Source organism: Dendrobates tinctorius, unplaced genomic scaffold, assembly GCF_039654945.1.
Source record: "Dendrobates tinctorius isolate UK_male_01 unplaced genomic scaffold, ASM3965494v1 ptg000104l, whole genome shotgun sequence".
Classification (NCBI taxonomy): Eukaryota; Metazoa; Chordata; class Amphibia; order Anura; family Dendrobatidae; genus Dendrobates; species Dendrobates tinctorius.
The window spans coordinates 18,402,298-18,424,347 of record NW_027361772.1 but is presented as its reverse complement, the minus strand read 5'-3'; the positions used below and the strand labels follow the sequence as shown (position 1 = coordinate 18,424,347).

The 22,050-nt window shown below is 47.6% G+C and overlaps 1 protein-coding gene across 2 annotated transcripts in view; it reads left to right on the top strand.

Moving 5' to 3' along the window:
• IKBKB (inhibitor of nuclear factor kappa B kinase subunit beta) overlaps window positions 1–22,050 on the top strand; it is a 39,924-nt gene that overhangs the window by 14,526 nt on the left and 3,348 nt on the right. For both annotated transcript variants that reach the window (XM_073588861.1, XM_073588862.1), the window contains exons 5-20: window positions 555–624; window positions 728–816; window positions 2,193–2,282; window positions 3,018–3,142; window positions 3,234–3,341; window positions 6,143–6,272; window positions 6,494–6,688; window positions 7,869–7,983; window positions 8,092–8,215; window positions 8,356–8,507; window positions 9,413–9,474; window positions 10,081–10,190; window positions 10,374–10,423; window positions 10,510–10,609; window positions 11,804–11,951; window positions 14,707–14,771. In XM_073588861.1, the coding sequence (XP_073444962.1) occupies window positions 555–624; window positions 728–816; window positions 2,193–2,282; window positions 3,018–3,142; window positions 3,234–3,341; window positions 6,143–6,272; window positions 6,494–6,688; window positions 7,869–7,983; window positions 8,092–8,215; window positions 8,356–8,507; window positions 9,413–9,474; window positions 10,081–10,190; window positions 10,374–10,423; window positions 10,510–10,609; window positions 11,804–11,951; window positions 14,707–14,771 (1,733 nt within the window). The remainder of the gene's footprint in view (window positions 1–554; window positions 625–727; window positions 817–2,192; window positions 2,283–3,017; window positions 3,143–3,233; window positions 3,342–6,142; window positions 6,273–6,493; window positions 6,689–7,868; window positions 7,984–8,091; window positions 8,216–8,355; window positions 8,508–9,412; window positions 9,475–10,080; window positions 10,191–10,373; window positions 10,424–10,509; window positions 10,610–11,803; window positions 11,952–14,706; window positions 14,772–22,050) is intronic.

Below are 22,050 nucleotides of genomic sequence, written 5' to 3'. Positions count from 1 at the left end.
TTGTGGGGAAAATGGGGGTGCGTCTTATAATGCGGATATACCTTACCAGTACCGTTGCTGCAGGCTGGGATGAGGGGGTGTCCAGCGGTGCTGCGGGGGTGTCCGGTGCTGCTGCAGGGGCTCTGTCGACATTTTGTGAAATGCCAGACAGAGCCCACGCAGTTCCATGGTTTCCTATGCGGTGCACCTCGGCAAAATGGCCGCCGGGGGCAGCGCATGCGCAGATGGAGATCTTGGCACCAAGATCTCGGGAGATGAAATCTGATCTCCTGAGATCTTGGTGCCGAGATCTCCATCTGTGCATGCGCCGCCCCGGGCAGCCATTTTCCTCGAGTCCACCACATGCCGAGATCTTAGTGGCGATATCTCCATCTGCTCATGCGCCGCCCCCGGCAGCCATTTTCCCGGAGTCCACCGCATAGACATGAGACATATCAAACAAGGAGCAGGTTACCAACTGCATATTTTTGGCGGTGTGAAAATGTCCTCCTTCATGTGTGAAGTGAACGTACTTTCATTGAGATCCATTACTGATCGCCTTCTTCTCCATGCAGCACTTGAATCACTATGAAAATTGCTGTGGCCTGAAGGAAGGCCCCATCCTGAGCCTGCTGTCTGACATCTGTGAGTGTCCCTCATTATTGGACGCCGTACACACTACCCCCCGTTTTGCCGTGTATGTGTCGTGTGTCTCCATCTATGAAACATTGTCCTATTCTCCCTTCAGCCTCTGCTCTTTGTTATCTCCATGAGAATCGAATCATCCACCGAGACCTAAAACCAGAGAACATTGTCTTACAGCAGGAAGAACATAGGGTAAGGAAATCCGTCATGACACATCCTTCAATTGTCAAACGCATATTTAAAGGGATATTCTCCTATAAAAGGTGACGGCATATACCATAGCTAGCGATATCCCATCACGGTGTGATCAGTGGGGTCCAGCCCTGGTCTGTCCTGAGAGTGAAGGAGCCACAGTGGAGACTTCACAGTTTCTTCTTCTGCTCAGCAGAGCCCCAGCTGCCCACTGCCGACACCTTGCTTAGCCCCTCTATTCTCATGATTGGGGGTCCCAGACGTCAGACAGCCATCAGACACAAAATTGGTGAATCCCAGCAATAAGTTACGTTACACCCCTTCTCTAACCACTGGTTTTCCTTGTTACGTTTCACTGTAATTCTGAATGAACCAGGAAGAACTGGATGAACAATACTACAGGTCCCAATTTATAGCTGGTTGTCGTATTAAAAGGTATAGAAATATTTTTTTACGAAAAATATTATTTATATTCGGAGCTCTTAAACTTTTTATTTTTCATGAGCAAAGCCTAAAATGTTTCATTCAAATGTTAAACTTAAGGTGGTATTCCCATCTTCAAGATCCTATCCCAATATGTAGTAGGTGTAATAATAATAGTAATATTAGGAAATGCCTCCAGTTAGAAATGTAGTATAGTTCTTCTGATTACCTACGTCGCTTACCCCATGTGCAAGGCATTGCAGTAACTTAGGTAGTTATAGTTACGTCCATTAACTAACTGTCACTATACGAGTGGTTGTAACCATGGATACCTAAGCTACTGCAATGCCCTGCACATGGGGTAAGTGACACAGCTTATCAGAAGAACTATACTACATTTCTAATTGGAGGTATTTGCTTATATTATTATTATTACACCTACCACATATTGGGATAGGATCTTGGAGATGGGACTACCCCTTTAAATGGAACCTGTCAGGTTGTTTCTTACATGTGGAAGTATTTTATAGCTGCAGTCCAATAAAAATTATACTTTAAATTAAAAAAAAAAAAAAATTCTGTAGAGATCCGATGTGCCGATCATGAGAAATCTAGAGTAGAAGCCATATGCAAATTAGACTGGAAGTGCACTGGGGTTGTGGCAATGCACTTAGATGCCGTTTCCATTTGCATGGACACGCCCCCGGTGCACTATCAGCCTGATTTGCATACGGCTTCTACACTTGATTTCTCATGACTGGCACATCGGATCTCAATAAAAATCCAAGTGTTGCCCATAGGTAGTAAGTGTTCTTGGTGGGGGGAAGCCATTCAGGTATGGTCGTCCTAGTGGAGATGTGATAAGCATCGTGTGGAGCTACAGAGAACTGATTATTTATTTGTGGCTGTCGGGACCATTATTTCTTATTAACGTAATGTTTGTTTGTTCTCAGTTCATCCATAAGATAATTGATCTGGGCTACGCCAAGGAGCTGGACCAGGGCAGTCTGTGCACCTCCTTTGTGGGCACCTTGCAGTATCTGGTGAGTAGACCCTCGTCACGTAGTCAGTACAATGCCGGCCCTGCTGTGTAATGGATGGCTAAGGCTGCTTTCACACTGGCTTTTTTTGCGCTGCGTGCTCATACATGCGCATTCGCAATGCGCCCCTATGTTTAACATGGGTGCGCATTGTCTAGCGTTTGTATGCGGTTTTGTGCGCATGCATTTTTGCAGTGTGCGCCTATGCGCACCGGACGCACCCTGTTGCATTTTTTGTGCGCCCAACCTGTGTCGAAAAAGCGCATGCGCACAAATGCACACGAAATACGCAAAAAAAACACATTACAGTCTATGGGAATGCTGGTATGCGCATGGACATGCGCACCTCAGCGTTTAGAATCGCATGCGTTTTAAGAGTCAAACTGGTTAAATCTCATGCGCATAAAAGCAAATGCATGCAAAACGCTTGATGCGTTTTTTGTATGTGTTTGGACTGTGCACGTAGCACAGCGCAAAAAAACGCTAGTGTGAAAGTAGCCTAAGCTCTAAATAATGTGTAATCCGTCACGGCTCCCTGTTCAGTGATGGTTGGCAGCGGTCTGCAGACCCCCACTGATCGCTCCGATTTTGATCATTCCCATGTCCGTCCTTCCGGTGGTCTCCTTAGTTCCATGACGTTTCCTTCTTGGTTGATGAGGACTGTGTATAGTTAGGAGATGTCTAGAAAACGGAGCTGTGGACGCCGTCTAATTTCCTCCGCTTTGTCGCGTGTCTCAGGCCCCGGAATTACTGGAGCAGCAGAAGTACACCGTGACCGTGGACTACTGGAGCTTCGGCACGCTAGCCTTCGAGTGTATAACGGGATTTCGGCCTTTTCTTCCTAACTGGCAGCCGGTGCAGTGGTGAGACGCGGTTGTGTCCTTTTACCACGTGTTGTTCTTCTGTGACCCCACTGGATGGGACCACTCACCTGTGTGTTTTTTGGGGGCGCAGGCACAATAAGGTCCGGGAGAAGAGCAACGAGCACATCGTGGTGTATGAAGACCTCTTGGGAGCGGTGAAGTTCTCCAGCGTCCTGCCAATGCCTAACCACCTCACCGGGTAATATCTCGTCCCTCGTCCTTGGTCTGGTCAACATTTTGGTGGGGGTCATCTCAAGAATGGGCTCTGTTGCCCTTCCACCTTCATTCGTTTCATAGGGTCAGCAAAAATTGGCAAGCGATATATGGAGTTCCCATAGGAATAAATGAAAAGCCAGTACAATTTTTTTTGGATTTTTGACATGTACAAATAAAACCCAGCAATAAGGAGACACCTGGCACATGGTCAAAATGCCACTAAAAGTGTGACCAAAGTCAAAGAGATGATTCACACCTCCTTAAGATAAAAATGTACCATCCTCAGAGTCCATACACACCACCTGGACCTGCTTCTACATTTTATACATCTTCCTAAAGTCATCAGAACCGGAAAGACCAAGTATATCTGGTCTTTTCCTGCAAAACTCACATCTGGCACGTGCCACTTTACATAAGAAGAACGTTGGAATGCCTTCATGGTTCTAAGACTGTTTTTATTTTATTTTTTTCGTGACACATTGTACTTTATGTTAACAGTAAATTTAGACTGACGTGTTTTGACTATATTAAAAAAGAAAAAAAAAAAACACAAAATAGTTAATTCACATTTCCCATATGTCTGCTTTAGATTGGTATTGTTTTTTATATGGCCGTTTATTTTTTTTTGGGGGGGACATTGGACTTATAGCTAAGCTCCTTCATGTGACCCCCCCCCCCCCACCGGTCACATCATCCTTTGTAACCCATCTGCCCGGTCGCAGAATACCCCTTTAATCTGAAATTTACCTTCTGCCTCATGAGAGATTCAGGCTTCTACGTTTACGATTCTATATTCCTCCACTAGGGGGTGCTTACTCCATACTGAATTTAATAGGAGCTGTCTACAGTAGACTCCTAAGCTCCCCCTTGTGGTGACTACGGACATAGTTTTGTCATTTTTTTTTTTGTGTAACAAAAGGATTTGTAGCTCTCCATCGGGTGTCGGGGTGACGGTGCTCTGACATAAAGCTTTAATAACACAGAATAAGCTATTGAGCTAATGGAAGTGTGTCTATTTTTCTTTATGGAGTCCTGGCCAAAAAAAAGTCACTTGTGCAGCCTTTTAGCCAGTTCCATGATAAGTTGGTGTTACAGTGGCATCCAAAAGTTTAGGCACCCCTGGTCAAAATTACTGTTATTGTGAACAGTTAAGCAAGTTGAAAATAAAATGATCTCTAAAGGCCTAAAGTTAAAGATGACACATTTGTTTTGTATTTTAGGCTAAAAAGTAATACACTGTCATTTTTTCACATTTTAAAAATTACAAAAAGAAAAATTGTCCGATGCTTATTTTTGGGCACCTTTGGAGATTTGTGTGCTCAGATAACTTTGACCAAGGTTTCAGACCTTAATTAGCCTGTAAGGGTTATGGCTTGTTCACCCTCAATGTTAGGAAAGGCCAGCTGATGCAGATTCCACAGGTTTAGAAACGCATAGCCTCCTCTAACCTTGTGCAAAAAAACAGCCACCATGGGTTCTTTTAAGCAGCTGCCTAGCACTCTGAAAATGAAAATGGTGGAGGCCCACAAAGCAGGAGAAGGCTATAAGAAGATAGCAAAGTGTTTTCACGTTGTCCTTTCCTCAGTTCAATAGGTAATTCAGAAATAGCAGTTTACAGGAACAGTGGAGGTCAAGATAAGGTCTGGAAGGCCAAGCAAAATTTCAGAGAGAGCTGCTTGTAGGATTGCTAGAGAGGCATATCGGAACCCCCACTTGACTGCAAAAGACCTTCAGAAAGATTTAGCAGATTCTGGAGTTGTGGTAATTGTTCTACTGTTCAGAGACACCTTATCAAATATGGCCTTCATGGAAGAGTCATCAGAAGAAAACCTCTCCTGCACCCTCACCATAAAATTTAGCATCAGAGGTATGCAAAAGAACATCTAAACAAGCCCAATGCATTTTAGAAACAAGTCCTGTGAATCATTAAAGTTAAAATAAAACTCTTTGGTCGCAATGATCAAAGGTATGTGCAGAGAAAAAATTGCATAGAATTTCAGGAAAAGAACATCTCGCCCACCATTAAGCATGGGGATGGATCAATCATGTTTTGGAGTTGTGCTGCAGACAATGGCACAAGGAACATTTCACAGGTAGAGGGAAGAATGGAGTCAATGAAATTTCAACAAATTCTTGATGCAAACATAACACCATGTGTAAAAAATGCTGAAGCTGAAAACAGGATGGCTTCTACAAATGGATAATGATCACACACATCAAAATCCACAATAGACTACCTCAAAAGGCGATAGCTAGAGGTTTTTCAATGGCCCTCACAGTCCCCCAATTAGATCATCATTGAAAATCTGTGGCTTGTCCTCAAAATAGCAGTGCACGCAAGACGACCCAGGAATCTCACAGAAATGGAAGAATTTTCCAAGGAAGAATGGATGAAAATCCATCAAACAAGAATTGAAAGACTCTAGGCTGGCTACTAAAAGCGTTTACAAGCTGTGATATTTTAAAAGGGAGTGCTACTAGGTACTGACTATGCAGGGTGCCCAAACTTTTGCATTGGCCTATTTTCCTTATTGTAATTTTTAAAATGTAAAAAATGACATTATATAATTTTTTTGGCCTGAAATACAGAGAAAATGTGTCATCTTTAACTTTAGCCCTTTTAGAGATCATTCCATCTTCAACTTGCTTAACTGGTCACAATAACAGTAATTTTGACCAGGGGTGCCCAAACTTTTACATGCCACTGTATGTCTTCTGGATATTTATTTCTTATGAAAATGCCTCCTTAGGGAATACATTTTTGTGTTTCTTTCTTTGCCGTAGGATCTTGGCTAGTAAACTAGAGTGCTGGCTACAGCGTATGCTAATGTGGCACCCAAGACAGAGGGGCACAGATCCACAAAATCCAGAAATCGGCTGCTTCCAGGCTCTGGACTCCATTCTTAGCCTCAAGGTAAGTGACCAGATAGGAGCCCATAGTCTGTATCCGTTGCTTCTTCACCGACCCTAATTGCCTGCGATTTCTCCTTGTCTCACCATGGTGGTCACAGAGTAAGTGGCTCTAAGGAACGGGCAGGAATCCAGCTATTTATTTACCATGACCCGTCCCCGGAGCCATCCTGTCCCTATTTGGGTACGTTCGCACCTATCAGTTTTGTTGTATTTTTTTTCCAGCTGCTCTCCGTGCTGAATATGGTGTCCGGCTGTGTGCACACGTACCCTGTGACCAATGGCGAGAACCTGCAGTCTCTGAAGAGCCGCCTGCAGAAAGACACGGGGATCCCGGAGGAGGATCAGGAGCTGCTCCAAGCTTCAGGCTTGGCCTTAATTCCTAACCAGCCTCTGATACAATACGTGTCAGACAACATGGTGAGGACACGCACTCGCTGTAATGTACACCTCACATGCCAGCAGGGTGTGGAGGCAGGGACCGGAGGCCGAGGCAGCAACCAATGGCATAGGTGATACATGTATGATTGGTGGATTCTCTACGGCAGGGACCCCCAAAGATTCCCAGAATGGGGTAGCCTGGTCCCCTGTATGACTGGAGCGCTAGTGCGCATGCGTGACCACTGCTCAATTCACCGGCTACAGGTGTGGTGATCACGCACATGCCCTACCACATCATACACATAGAGGTCAAGGCACCCCTGTCAGTGGATTGCTCGTGGTCTTTCAAAGGGATCATGGGACCCATGTCAGGGGATCGCTATTGATCTGGGACCCCTGTCTGGGGACCGCTAATGGTCCCACAAAGGGATCATGGGACCCATGTCAGGGAATCGCTATTGATCTGGGACCCCTGTCTGGGGACCGCTAATGGTCCCACAAAGGGAACATGGGACCCATGTCAGGGAATCGCTATTGATCTGGGACCCCTGTCTGGGGACCGCTAATGGTCCCACAAAGGGATCATGGGACCCATGTCAGGGAATCGCTATTGATCTGGGACCCCTGTCTGGGGACCGCTAATGGTCCCACAAAGGGAACATGGGACCCATGTCAGGGAATCGCTATTGATCTGGGACCCCTGTCTGGGGACCGCTAATGGTCCCACAAAGGGAACATGGGACCCATGTCAGGGAATCGCTATTGATCTGGGACCCCTGTCTGGGGACCGCTAATGGTCCCACAAAGGGATCATGGGACCCGTCAGGGAAGATGGTGTGAATCGATACGAGTGGCCATATCCATAATCAATGGCCGGTGATTATGAGCCCTGTTACCTGCCGGCGTCTGTGGCTCTTCTTGAGGTGGAGGGTGACGCACATGTCGCCAGGCCGGTTAATCAAAAGAAGATGCGGGAAATGGGAGATAAGAAGTGGTTCTCAGGGCTCCCATCCAGCGGCTCCAGGATAATGACATGGCCGCTGGCCCGGCTCCTGCGCACCGATTCACACCGGCAGTAATTACCCTAGAAGTACAGATGGAAGGCGGTGACCCGACTACACACGGCAGATTGTAGTCTGTTACCATGGAGATACATTGCCCTGTACTGTACATGGAGGGAAGACTAATCTATGACTTTTTTTTTATTGTAATCCATTAGATAAACGATGGCCGTCAGGTGGAGAGCGACCTTATATTTCTCTTTGATAATCGGAAGGCGGTGTATGAACCCCAGATTGCTCTTCGCGCCCATCCTGAAGGGGTCGCGCATGTGTGTAAGTATTTTTGGTGGTTGGGTGGGGTGATGACGGTGACTGATTTTGACAGTTTTGGTAGAGTTCCTTTTGCTTTTTGATCTTATGCATCTGCTCCCCTATTTTCAGTGCAGGACCCCAAGTATCCACTATCGTACATTCATCTCCGTAGGGTGTGGGGACAGATATGGCAGACGATACGCATGCTGAAGGAGGACTGTGCCCGGCTGCAGATGGGACAACGTGCTACCATGTGAGTGATGCCGGCTGCTTGGACCTGAAAAGTGCGGATTATCGGACGTCGGATTAAAGGAATTTCTGCTGAAGTCACATGGGCCTGTGCTTTTCCTTGACTCCCCTGCAATCTTCATAATGCGGCACTGTGTATTTTAGGGTGAACCTGCTGCGATACAATACCGAACTATCCAAAAAGAAGAACCTGATGACCTCGGAGTGTGAGCAGCTAAAGGCCAAGCTGGATTTCTTCCGAAGCAGTATCCAGATCGACCTGGAGAAGTACAGCGAGCAGATGGAGTTTGGAATCAGTAAGTTGTTCCGTCAGACCGCAGTGGTAGCGCCTAATCGGTTGCAGACATTTTTCACTGTGTCGCCTTTCTGAATAAGGCGTAAATTACAGCTGGGGGCGCTGTTGCATTAGTTTCTATGAAAAGCATCAGTGGTGAAAAGTGGTACTGCAGGCAACAGAAACAACTCACTATAGCAATGAAAGTTGATGAAAGTTTCTATGAAAACTTTTCAGGAAAGTACTTTATAAGCAGTGATCCATATCCTATTTCACCAGGGAAATGGTCAAACTGCGTGTGATGGGAAAGTCCAAATATTATTCTTTTATTTTGCCTGATATCACCTCAAACATTGACAACTATGCATATTAAAGTTTTTTTTTCCAATGCATCTCTGCCCTGATCAGTTAAGAGCGCTGCACTCCTGTCTCCTAAGCTGCGCACCTTTCAGGGTGTTTTTTTTTGCAATCGGTGGGGGTCTCAGGACCCGTACCGCCACTAATCTAGTTGCAATTAAGAGAATAACAACATACAAAAAACTAAAAGCAAATGTATATATCACTTACACACATTAAAGCCTCATAAGGCGGTAAAATTGGGTATTCTATAAGAGCTTGGACTAGATGGTTTTGCCTGTCTGGAGTATAATCTGTTGTACTGACATCTAGTGGCCAATATGAAAAGTGCAGCATTTCCTCATTTACTGTATAATAAATTATAATAATTTTATTTCTATAGCGCTGACGTATTCTGAAGCAAATAAAATAAGACATTACAGGGAGCACATGAGCTTACAATCTATAAGAAAATAGAAATATTTATTTTTGTGTGGATAATAAACTATTATAAAATGATTTGTGCTGTTTTGCAATGTGCTACTGTCTACATGACCCTTGAATAGTCTCAATTATTATTGTTTTTTTTAGCCTCTGAAAAGCTGCTTTCAACATGGAAAGAGATGGAACAGGCCATAAGAGAGTGCGGGCGGGTGAGTGAAATCGTCATTTTGTTTGAGAAAAGGGGATTAGAGACCATTTAATGGAAGAAGAAATAGTGAATGATGCACCCCGTGGGGTGTGCTATAGTTATAATTGCATGTCATTATATCCTTACCCCAGACTAGACGTTGCATAGTATACAGGCAGGGATATGTGTATGGCAGCAGAGCTTGGTCAGCTGTAGGTTGGTGCATTCTGTATGATTGGTGCACCAGATATGAGTATTGCAGGGGGTGACACCGGACAGAGCTTGTGCCCTCAATCCCATAGAGTAAGGAGAGCTGAAATGGAAGGCACGGCACAGGGCACCTATAATGTAGTGTGTATAGGGGCTGCATAGGGTAGATACAGGCAGCTGCCATAAGTTATTACTATGGTGGCTGATCCAGCAGCTCCAGGGCCTCGCATCAGACTGTATGTTGCTGCAGAAATCCTCTTTATCGTTTTGTATTTTTTCCGACATTAAACTAAGTAGGAATGGCTTCACTTAGATTAATAGGATTCTGCCATCAGGTCCTAATTTGGGATTGGTAGCAGGGACATAAGTGACATTACCTATAGGACGTGTAACTAGTCTCCATCTGTGTCCTGCACAGGAGCAGGAGGTGCAGCACTTAGTGGAGAAAATGATGGCCCTGCAGACGGACAGCGTGGACTTACAGAGGAACCCTCTGGGCAGGAGAAACCGTGGCACCCTCGATGATATGTACGTGAGCCACAATCAGACATATCCCCTGTGATCTGACATTTTTATATGGGCCCATGTTAGGCCGCAATGCCCGGGCTCCAGACCTAAATTAACGGTTCCAGAAGTTCTGCGGCTAATCACCATAAAATCTGCTTGTGTGAATACACGCTTACAGGCGATGTTTTCTGCTTCATTTATCAGAGAGGAGCAGGCTAAGGATCTGTACCGGAGGCTGCGAGAGAGGCCGAGAGGTGACAGGATTTCTCCACTGTTCCTCCTCTGCACGGACGCTGCTCGGTCCTATGTCCTAACATTGCGTTTCTCTGTTTCCTCACAGATCAGAGATCAGGAGGTGACAGCCAGGAGATGGTGCGACTGCTCCTACAGGCCATCCAGAGCTTCGAGAAGAGGGTGGCATTAATATATGACCAGCTCAGGTATGCCCTGCGTACATCGCTTTCTGGACCATGCCATGTAGTATTACTACGTAGGGAGGGATCTTACTAAGGATCACTCCCTCCAGTATTACACAGTGTGGTTTTCGTCTTTGGGATAAGTTCACACCCTGTAAATATTTGACCACCAGTTACAGCTATTTTGCAATGCAGTGCATTGTAAAATCTTCATTGACAACTGACCACGGCGTACGGGGCAGTTTATTCTCCTCCCTTCGTACTATTTAGCGTGGACCCCCACCGCCCACTTTACTCTTATACCCTTAGGCTACGTTCACACGTAGCGGAACTCTCGCGGAAGTTACAGCGAGAATTCCGGATTCCATTCCGCGGGAAAATCGCATTTTAAATTCCCGCGATTTTTAGAATGCTAGCTAATTACCAAGCGATCTGCAGCATCGCTTGGAGAACTGATTGACAGGTTGGTCACACTCGTCAAACATAGTGTTTGACGAGTGTGACCAACTTTTTACTACTGAGGCCGCCTATGCAGCGTCAGTAGTAACAGATAAAATGTAAAAAAATAAAAAATATTGTTATTCTCACCTTCCGGCGTCCCGCGCAGCCTTCCCGCCTCTCTCCACGCTCCTGGTCCCAGTAATCCTTTGCGCGAATGACCACGAGATGTCGCGTTCCTGCGACGTCATCGCGAATGACCGCAAGACGTCGCGCTCCCACGAGATCTCGACGTCATCGCGGTCATTCTTGCAAAGGCTTACTGTGACCGGGAGCGTGGAGAGAGGCGGGAAGGCTGTGCGGGATGCCGGAAGGTGAGAATAACAATATTTTTTAATTTAATTCTATTTTTTACAGGGATGTGGTACCCAAAGCCCGGAGGACAGTCTCCTCTCCTCCGGACCGTGGGTACCATCCGCAAATGTTCTGCTTACTTTTCGCATGGTGTGCACAGCCACATGCGGGAAGTAAGCGGAACAATGCAATCCTATGGGTGCGTGATCACCGCGATTCCGCTAAATTAATGAGCATGCTGCATTTTTTTACCGCAAAGCGATTCCGCCCCGGAAAGAAACGCAGCATTAGCACAGCCTTGCGGAATCCTATAGGATTGCATGGGATGCTTATTTTTCGCGGCAAATTCGCGCGTTTAAAACCGCCGCGAAAACAAAACCGCGAAGTGTGCACATAGCTTTATGGTTTTGTTTTGGCTTTTCACAGTAAGACAGTCGTTTGCAAGAGGAAAGCGTTGGATCTTGCCCCACGTCTGAAGGAAGTCATGACCTTAATGAGAGAAGATGAGAAAATGGTGGTAAAGAGACAGGAGAAGAGACAGCAGGAGCTGTGGGACCTATTGAGAATTGCCTGCGTGAGTGTCCATACTCGTACACATTGTACTGGTAAAAGTGATTCCGAGACATTTAAAGGGGTTTTCCTAGCAGAAAAGTCTGCAGTCTCTCTGGCGGTCTCTACTAGATTTTACTGTTCTTCTTTGCAAAGTGCATACATGCAGTCACGTGAGCACCCACTCACTCTGCAGATACAGGGGTCACATAACGTGACTGCAATGTTTTTTTTTTTTTTTTTTCCCTGGAAAATCATTTTCTCAGACTTGTCATTGGGGGACCCAGGAACCATGGGTTAGTCACAATGGAAGCAGACACGGGTCTGAGTTTGAGACCGGTCTTTGCCTTGTATTTACAATCAAGACTGTCGGGTACAAAGCCCGAAAGGCTTAGGATTAGGGAACATGGGCCTTAATGTCACGTTTCTACCATTTCATATAAGAAAATAAAATAGAGAAAATCAAAGTTCAAACCTATCAAATTTAAAATAAATAACGTGAGTTAATGAAATCATATATACATTCACAAAATATGCTTGAACCGATTCCCTCCAAGAAAAGAGGATGGCAGCCCATCCGGTGTACATAAAAGAAATATAACTCACAGATGGTTAGAACAAAATCCCGTAGGGAAAGACGAAAAAATAATAATAAAATAATATTTTTAAAAATTTTTTTATATAAAAATTAAATATAAAAACACAGTATTCATTAATAAAATGCCTTTATTGCAATATATTGCAATATAAAGCCACATAAAATTATTAGTGTGACATTACCACAAAATAACCAGTGCTGTGTATAAAAAAATAAATATACCTGTAAGCCTAAATGCGCTATGTAAAGAGTGTTAGAACGCGCCCCGACGCGCGTTTCGGAAATTGATCTCCCTGACGAAGGAGATCAATTTGTGGTAATGTCACACTAATAATTTTATGTGGCTTTATATTTGCACTAATTCCACTATGATATATTAAGCACTATATATATATTTATAATTTTCCACATATGTTATTTTATGATTTTTTACCTGGTTCATTAACTAAGCCTTATTATGGATAGGATTTTTCCTTTTTTCCATATTTAAATCGCTATAGTAATTGTGTATTTTATGCACTATATGTTATGCCAATATTGCAATAAAGGCATTTTATTAATGAATACTGTGTTTTTATATTTAATTTTTATATAAAAAATTTTTAAAAAATATTATTTTATTATTATTTTTTGTCTTTCCCTACGGGATTTTGTTCTAACCATCTGTGAGTTATATTTCTTTCATTTCTTATAAGAAGCCTCTTTTTCACAGGTGAAAACCTATGGCGATATCCCCCTTTTTAATTTTTGCATGCTGGTCTTGAGACATGATAGATTCACAAGCGCCAGGTTCCTGTCTTTGTTTTCTGTGTTCAGTGGAACTTGACTTTTCGGCCATAGGTCTGAACTGTACGCCTGGACAGGGCCAACTTGGGGCCACCGTATTGTCCCCCCTGGATCTGGGGGAACTCAATCTGTTCTTGGATACCTTTCTGTCCTTTCCTTTTTTGCCGATCAGAGATATTTATCCATTTCGGCTTTCCTACAGGGAGATTTTCCCACTTAGTGATCTGTTCCATAAGACGAGGCTCCGAGCGGTGGTTCTCACATGTCTCCCTCCTCTGGCACGGAGTAATCTCGCATTCGGCACCCTCCACTTTAATGAGCAGACTGCTCTCCTTACTTTAGGGATCCGTGTTTCATCTCCCGGAGAGGTTTTTACGCAATCTGACATAGTCCGAGCTGTACAGTTCTGTTCGTCTCACAGTTTTGTTCGGATGCCTTGTTCGTCATCCCGTTAAGTCCTTGCAGAGGTCGGACCGCCTCTAGGGCAACCATTGTTTGCTGGTTTCGATCTGCCAATGTGGACAATCGGGCTAATTTAGGGCGCCCTCCTTTCATGCGGTAGACGCCGCCTGGGTCATATGTCTCCAGGTGTCTGTTCTTCTATTCCATAGGGCCACTACTTACTCTTCAGTCCATATCTTTGCAGAGCTCTTACCTTTACTTGAGTCTTGGCATAGCGGTACTACAGGCAGCAGTTGCTTGGGTAGTAGCCTGAGGGACTTGCTATTCTTCCATCTACAGTAATGATAGTATTTATCCCACCCTAAGGATGGCTTTATGATGTCCCATGGTTCCTGTGTCCCCCCAATAGGTCAAGAGAAATTAATATTTTTGGTACTCACCGTAAAATCGTTCTCGTAGCCTTCAGTGCACCCTCCCTTGTTTGGGGGATCTTGGTTTTGCTCCTGGCCAGGTGTAGGTTGATGTATTCTTAGTGACATCTTCCAGGCGGCAGTACATAACCCATGGTTCCTGTGTCCCCCAATGAAGGCTCTGAGAAAGCGATTTTACTGTTTAGTACCAAAAATTTTCATTTAAAGGTTTTTTTGGGGAGGAATAGCTAGAAATTGGTAAAACAATAAAACAAGCATTACTTTTCTGTTAAATACCTTCCCACCACTCCTCTGATCCTGGAAGATCCTGCAGCAATTATTGTACGTCACTTCCACATGGTTGCTGTAGCCAGTCACTGGCCTCAGCGGTCACGCTATCATTTATAGCACTTGGACGATGGACATCATCACTAGGCGACCACAAGAGCGGCAAGGCTTTATTGTTAGCTAGCTATTACCTCATTTTTTTTTAATCTCAGACGGCTCCTTTAATGGATCCAACACTTTTACATTGATTTATTTTGCTCTTGTGATGTCTTATAACTTTTTTATTTTCTGCTCAGAGCAAAGTACGAGGACCCGTAAGTGCTCCGCTACTGCCGCAGCCGCTTCCCCTGAGTCTGAGGAGGTATGTGTTAGCCTCAGTAAATCAATCTAGTCAGGCACTAATCCTGAAACTCGACAGCTGCTTAAAATTATTTACACAAGAAAGTTTTGAAGTTTCGCTAAACTCCCGTGTCAGTCATTCGTGTGAGGAACGCAACAGTCAACTTCATGCCAAGAAAGATTGACAACAGGAAACAGTCAGTTATACGCAATTGCAGAAAATGGAGACTGGATGGAATTTAGGATTAGTGTGACAGCATCGCTGATCAAAACGCAGAAGATTAGACTGGGTGACAAAATTCCTGAGGAAAGTCGGTGTTTTAAGAGTGAAGATAAACTGGTGCACATGTTAAAACTATAAGAGAACCCAGGTAGAGAGAAGACCTCTGTTACAGCGAAAGCCCACTGAGCTCTGAACGCAGGTGGAAAGAGGGCATCTGTTACAGGGAGAGCCCACTGAGCTCTGAACGCAGGTAGAGAGAGGGCATCTGTTATAGGGAAAGCCCACTGAGCTCTGAACGCAGGTAGAGAGAGGGCATCTGTTACAGGGAAAGCCCACTGAGCTCTGAACGCAGGTAGAGAGAGGGCATCTGTTACAGGGAAAGCCCACTGAGCTCTGAACTCAGGTGGAGAGAGGACATCTGTTACAGGGAGAGCCCACTGAGCTCTGAACGCAGGTAGAGAGAGGGCATCTGTTACAGGGAGAGCCCACTGAGCTCTGAACGCAGGTGGAGAGAGGGCATCCCTTACAGGGAAAGCCCACTGAGCTCTGAACGCAAGTGGAGAGAGGGCATCTGTTACAGGGAAAGCTCACTGAGCTCTGAACGTAGGTGGAGATAGGGCATCTGTTACAGGGAAAGCTCACTGAGCTCTGAACGCAAGTGGAGAGGGTGCATCCTTTACAGGGAAAGCCCACTGAGCTCTGAACGTAGGTGGAGAGAGGGCATCTGTTACAGGGAGAGCCCACTGAGCTAAATTCGCAGGTGGAGAGAGGGCTCCTGTTACAGGGAAAGCCCACTGAGCTCTGAACGCAGGTGGAGAGAGGACATCCATTACAGGGAAAGCTCACTGAGCTCTGAACACAGGTGGAGAGAGGTCTCCTGTTACAGGGAAAGCCCACTGAGCTCTGAACGCAGGTGGAGAGAGGGCATCTGTTACAGGGAGAGCCCACTGAGCTCTGAACGCAAGTGGAGAGAGGACATCTATTACAGGGAAAGCCCACTGAGCTCTGAACGTAGGTGAAGAGAGGACATCCATTACAGGGAAAGCCCACTGAGCTCTGAACGCAAGTGGAGAGAGGGCATCTGTTACAGGGAGAGCCCACTGAGCTCTGAACGCAGGTAGAGAGAGGGCATCTGTTACAGGGAAAGCCCACTGAGCTCTGAACTCAGGTGGAGAGAGGACATCTGTTACAGGGAAAGCCCAATGAGCTCTGAGCGCAGGTGAAGAGAGGACATCCATTACAGGGAAAGCCCACTGAGCTCTGAACGCAGGTGGAAAGAGGGCTCCTGTTACAGGGAAAGCCCACTGAGCTCTGAACACAGGTGGAGAGAGGTCTCCTGTTAAAGGGAGAGCTCACTGAGCTAAATTCGCAGGTGGAGAGAGGGCTCCTGTTACAGGGAAAGCCCACTGAGCTCTGAACGCAGGTGGAGAGAGGACATCCATTACAGGGAAAGCTCACTGAGCTCTGAACACAGGTGGAGAGAGGTCTCCTGTTGCAGGGAAAGCCCACTGAGCTCTGAACGCAGGTGGAGAGAGGGCATCTATTACAGGGAAAGCCCACTGAGCTCTGAACGCAAGTGGAGAAAGGGCATGTATTACAGGGAAAGCCCACTGAGCTCTGAACGCAGGTGGAGAGAGGGCATCTGTTACAGGGAAAGCCCACTGAGCTCTGAACGCAGGTGGAGAGAGGGCATCTGTTACAGGGAAAGCTCACTGAGCTCTGAACGCAGGTGGAGAGAGGGCATCTGTTACAGGGAAAGCCCACTGAGCTCTGAACGCAGGTGGAGAGAGGACATCCATTACAGGGAAAGCTCACTGAGCTCTGAACACAGGTGGAGAGAGGTCTCCTGTTGCAGGGAAAGCCCACTGAGCTCTGAACGCAGGTGGAGAGAGGGCATCTATTACAGGGAAAGCCCACTGAGCTCTGAACGCAAGTGGAGAAAGGGCATGTATTACAGGGAAAGCCCACTGAGCTCTGAACGCAGGTGGAGAGAGGGCATCTGTTACAGGGAAAGCCCACTGAGCTCTGAACGCAGGTGGAGAGAGGGCATCTGTTACAGGGAAAGCTCACTGAGCTCTGAACGCAAGTGGAGAGGGTGCATCCTTTACAGGGAAAGCCCACTGAGCTCTGAACGCAGGTGGAGAGAGGGCATCTGTTACAGGGAAAGCCCACTGAGCTCTGAACGCAGGTGGAGAGAGGACATCTGTTACAGGGAAAGCTCACTGAGCTCTGAACGTAGGTGGAGATAGGGCATCTGTTACAGGGAAAGCTCACTGAGCTCTGAACGCAAGTGGAGAGGGTGCATCCTTTACAGGGAAAGCCCACTGAGCTCTGAACGTAGGTGGAGAGAGGGCATCTGTTACAGGGAGAGCCCACTGAGCTAAATTCGCAGGTGGAGAGAGGGCTCCTGTTACAGGGAAAGCCCACTGAGCTCTGAACGCAGGTGGAGAGAGGACATCCATTACAGGGAAAGCTCACTGAGCTCTGAACACAGGTGGAGAGAGGTCTCCTGTTACAGGGAAAGCCCACTGAGCTCTGAACGCAGGTGGAGAGAGGGCATCTGTTACAGGGAGAGCCCACTGAGCTCTGAACGCAAGTGGAGAGAGGACATCTATTACAGGGAAAGCCCACTGAGCTCTGAACGTAGGTGAAGAGAGGACATCCATTACAGGGAAAGCCCACTGAGCTCTGAACGCAAGTGGAGAGAGGGCATCTGTTACAGGGAGAGCCCACTGAGCTCTGAACGCAGGTAGAGAGAGGGCATCTGTTACAGGGAAAGCCCACTGAGCTCTGAACTCAGGTGGAGAGAGGACATCTGTTACAGGGAAAGCCCAATGAGCTCTGAGCGCAGGTGAAGAGAGGACATCCATTACAGGGAAAGCCCACTGAGCTCTGAACGCAGGTGGAAAGAGGGCTCCTGTTACAGGGAAAGCCCACTGAGCTCTGAACACAGGTGGAGAGAGGTCTCCTGTTAAAGGGAGAGCTCACTGAGCTAAATTCGCAGGTGGAGAGAGGGCTCCTGTTACAGGGAAAGCCCACTGAGCTCTGAACGCAGGTGGAGAGAGGACATCCATTACAGGGAAAGCTCACTGAGCTCTGAACACAGGTGGAGAGAGGTCTCCTGTTGCAGGGAAAGCCCACTGAGCTCTGAACGCAGGTGGAGAGAGGGCATCTATTACAGGGAAAGCCCACTGAGCTCTGAACGCAAGTGGAGAAAGGGCATGTATTACAGGGAAAGCCCACTGAGCTCTGAAAGGCAGGTGGAGAGAGGGCATCTGTTACAGGGAAAGCCCACTGAGCTCTGAACGCAGGTGGAGAGAGGGCATCTGTTACAGGGAAAGCTCACTGAGCTCTGAACGCAAGTGGAGAGGGTGCATCCTTTACAGGGAAAGCCCACTGAGCTCTGAACGCAGGTGGAGAGAGGGCATCTGTTACAGGGAAAGCCCACTGAGCTCTGAACGCAGGTGGAGAGAGGACATCTGTTACAGGGAAAGCTCACTGAGCTCTGAACGTAGGTGGAGATAGGGCATCTGTTACAGGGAAAGCTCACTGAGCTCTGAACGCAAGTGGAGAGGGTGCATCCTTTACAGGGAAAGCCCACTGAGCTCTGAACGTAGGTGGAGAGAGGGCATCTGTTACAGGGAGAGCCCACTGAGCTAAATTCGCAGGTGGAGAGAGGGCTCCTGTTACAGGGAAAGCCCACTGAGCTCTGAACGCAGGTGGAGAGAGGACATCCATTACAGGGAAAGCTCACTGAGCTCTGAACACAGGTGGAGAGAGGTCTCCTGTTACAGGGAAAGCCCACTGAGCTCTGAACGCAGGTGGAGAGAGGGCATCTGTTACAGGGAGAGCCCACTGAGCTCTGAACGCAAGTGGAGAGAGGACATCTATTACAGGGAAAGCCCACTGAGCTCTGAACGTAGGTGAAGAGAGGACATCCATTACAGGGAACGCCCACTGAGCTCTGAACGCAGGTGGAAAGAGGGCTCCTGTTACAGGGAAAGCCCACTGAGCTCTGAACATAGGTGGAGAGAGGGCATCTGTTACAGGGAGAGCCCACTGAACTCTGATCGCAGGTGGAGAGAGGACATCCATTACAGGGAAAGCCCACTGAGCTCTGAACGCAAGTGGAGAGAGGTCTCCTGTTAAAGGGAGAGCTCACTGAGCTAAATTCGCAGGTGGAGAGAGGGCTCCTGTTACAGGGAAAGCCCACTGAGCTCTGAACGCAGGTGGAGAGAGGACATCCATTACAGGGAAAGCTCACCTGAACACAGGTGGAGAGAGGTCTCCTGTTGCAGGGAAAGCCCACTGAGCTCTGAACGCAGGTGGAGAGAGGTCTCCTGTTGCAGGGAAAGCCCACTGAGCTCTGAACGCAGGTGGAGAGAGGGCATCTGTTACAGGGAGAGCCCACTGAGCTCTGAACGCAGGTGGAGAGAGGACATCTGTTACAGAGAAAGCTCACTGAGCTCTGAACATAGGTGGAGAGAGGACATCCATTACAGGGAAAGCCCACTGAGCTCTGAACGTAGGTGGTGAGAGGGCTCCTGTTACAGGGAAAGCCCACTGAGCTCTGAACATAGGTGGAGAGAGGACATCCATTAAAGGGAAAGCCCACTGAGCTCTGAACGCAGGTGGAGAGAGGACATCTGTTACAGGGAGAGCCCACTGAGCTCTGAACGCAAGTGGAGAGAGGACATCTGTTACAGGGAAAGCCCACTGAGCTCTGAACATAGGTGGAGAGAGGACATCCATTAAAGGGAAAGCCCACTGAGCTCTGAACGCAGGTGGAGAGAGGGCATCTGTTACAGGGAAATCCCACTGAGCTCTGAACGCAGGTGGAGAGAGGGTATCAATTACAGGGAGAGCCCACTGACCTCTGAACGCAGGTGGAGAGGGGGCATCTGTTACAGGGAAAGCCCACTGAACTCTGATCGCAGGTGGAGAGAGGGCATCCATTACAGGGAAAGCCCACTGAGCTCTGAACGCAGGTGGAGAGAGGGTATCCGTTACAGGGAGAGCCCACTGACCTCTGAACGCAGGTGGAGAGGGGGCATCTGTTACAGGGAAAGCCCACTGAGCTCTGAACGCAGGTGGAGAGAGGGCATCTGTTACAGGGAAAGCTCACTGAGCTCTGAACATGGGTGGAGAGAGGGCATCTGTTACAGGGAAAGCCCACTGAGCTCTGATCGCAGGTGGAGAGAGGACATCCATTACAGGGAAAGCCCACTGAGCTCTGAACGCAAGTGGAGAGAGGTCTCCTGTTACAGGGAGATCTCACTGAGCTAAATTCGCAGGTGGAGAGAGGGCTCCTGTTACAGGGAAAGCCCACTGAGCTCTGAACGCAGGTGGAGAGAGGGCATCTGTTACAGGGAGAGCCCACTGAGCTCTGAACGCAGGTGGAGAGAGGACATCTGTTACAGGGAGAGCTCACTGAGCTCTGAACATAGGTGGAGAGAGGGCATCCTTTACAGGGAAAGCCCACTGAGCTCTGAACGAAGGTGGAGAGAGCATCTGTTACAGGGAAAGACCACTGAGCTCTGAACGCAGGTGGAGAGAGGGGTCCTGTTACAGGGAAAGCCCACTGAGTTCTGAACGCAGGTGGAGAGAGGGCATCCATTACAGGGAAAGCCCACTGAGCTCTGAATGCAAGTGGAGAGAGGGCTACTGATACAGGGAAAACCCACTGAGCTCTCAAGTCAACGCAGGTGGAGAGAGGGCATCTGTTACAGGGAGAGCCCACTGAGCTCTGATCGCAGGTGGAGAGAGTGCATCTATTACATGGAAAGCCCACTGAGCTCTGAACACAGGTGGAAAGGGGGCATCTGTTACAGGGAGAGCCCACTGAGCTCTGAACGCAGGTGGAAAGAGGACATCTGTTACAGGGAAAGCTCACTGAGCTCTGAACATGGGTGGAGAGAGGGCATCTGTTACAGGGAAAGCCCACTGAGCTCTGATCGCAGGTGGAGAGAGTGCATCTATTACATGGAAAGCCCACTGAGCTCTGAACACAGGTGGAGAGGGGGCATCTGTTACAGGGAGAGCCCCCTGAGCTCTGAACGCAGGTGGAGAGAGGGCATCTGGTAGGCCGGGGTCACATTTGCAACTGCAATGCGAGAAACTTGCGCCTCAATACCCGGCACTGCCGCTGGCACTCATGACCTGAATGTGCGGCTGCATGTATTTCTATGGAGCTGAAAGCTCCGGTCCCGAGTGCTGGCGGCAGTGCCGTGCGAGTTTCTCACATTGCAGTTGCAAGTGTGACACCGACCTTACAGGGAAAGCCCACTGAGCTCTGATCGCAGGTGGAGAGGGCATCTGTTACAGGGAAAGCCCACTGAGCTCTGAACGCAGGTGGAGAGAGGACATCCATTACAGGGAAAGCCCACTGAGCTCTGAACGCAGGTGGAGAGAGGGCATCTGTTACAGGGAGAGCCCACATGAGCTCTGAATGCAAGTGGAGAGAGGGCATCTGTTACAGGGAGAGCCCACTGAGCTCTGAACGCAGATGGAGAGAGGGCATCTGTTACAGGGAGAGCCCACTGAGCTCTGAATGCAGGTGGAGAGAGGGCATCTGTTACAGGGAGAGCCCACTGAGCTCTGAATGCAGGTGGAGAGAGGGCATCTGTTACAGGGAGAGCCCACTGAGCTCTGAATGCAGGTGGAGAGAGGGCATCTGTTACAGGGAAAGCCCACTGAGCTCTGAATGCAGGTGGAGAGAGGTCATCTGTTACAGGGAAAGCCCACTGAGCTCTGAATGCAGGTGGAGAGAGGGCATCTGTTACAGGGAAAGCCCACTGAGCTCTGAATGCAGGTGGAGAGAGGGCTCCTGTTACAGGGAAAGCCCACTGAGCTCTGAACCTGCAGCTGCACAAGCAGAAATGTTATAAAAAGCAGACCTGGAAAGTAAAATAGCAATATATAAATGTACTAAAAACTTAAACCTCTCTAGGTACTTGGATACATAAATATAGAAAAAAATATACACTCACTGGCCACTTTATTAGGTACACCATGCTAGTAACGGGTTGGACCCCCTTTTGCCTTCAGAACTGCCTCAATTCTTCGTGGCAGAGATTCA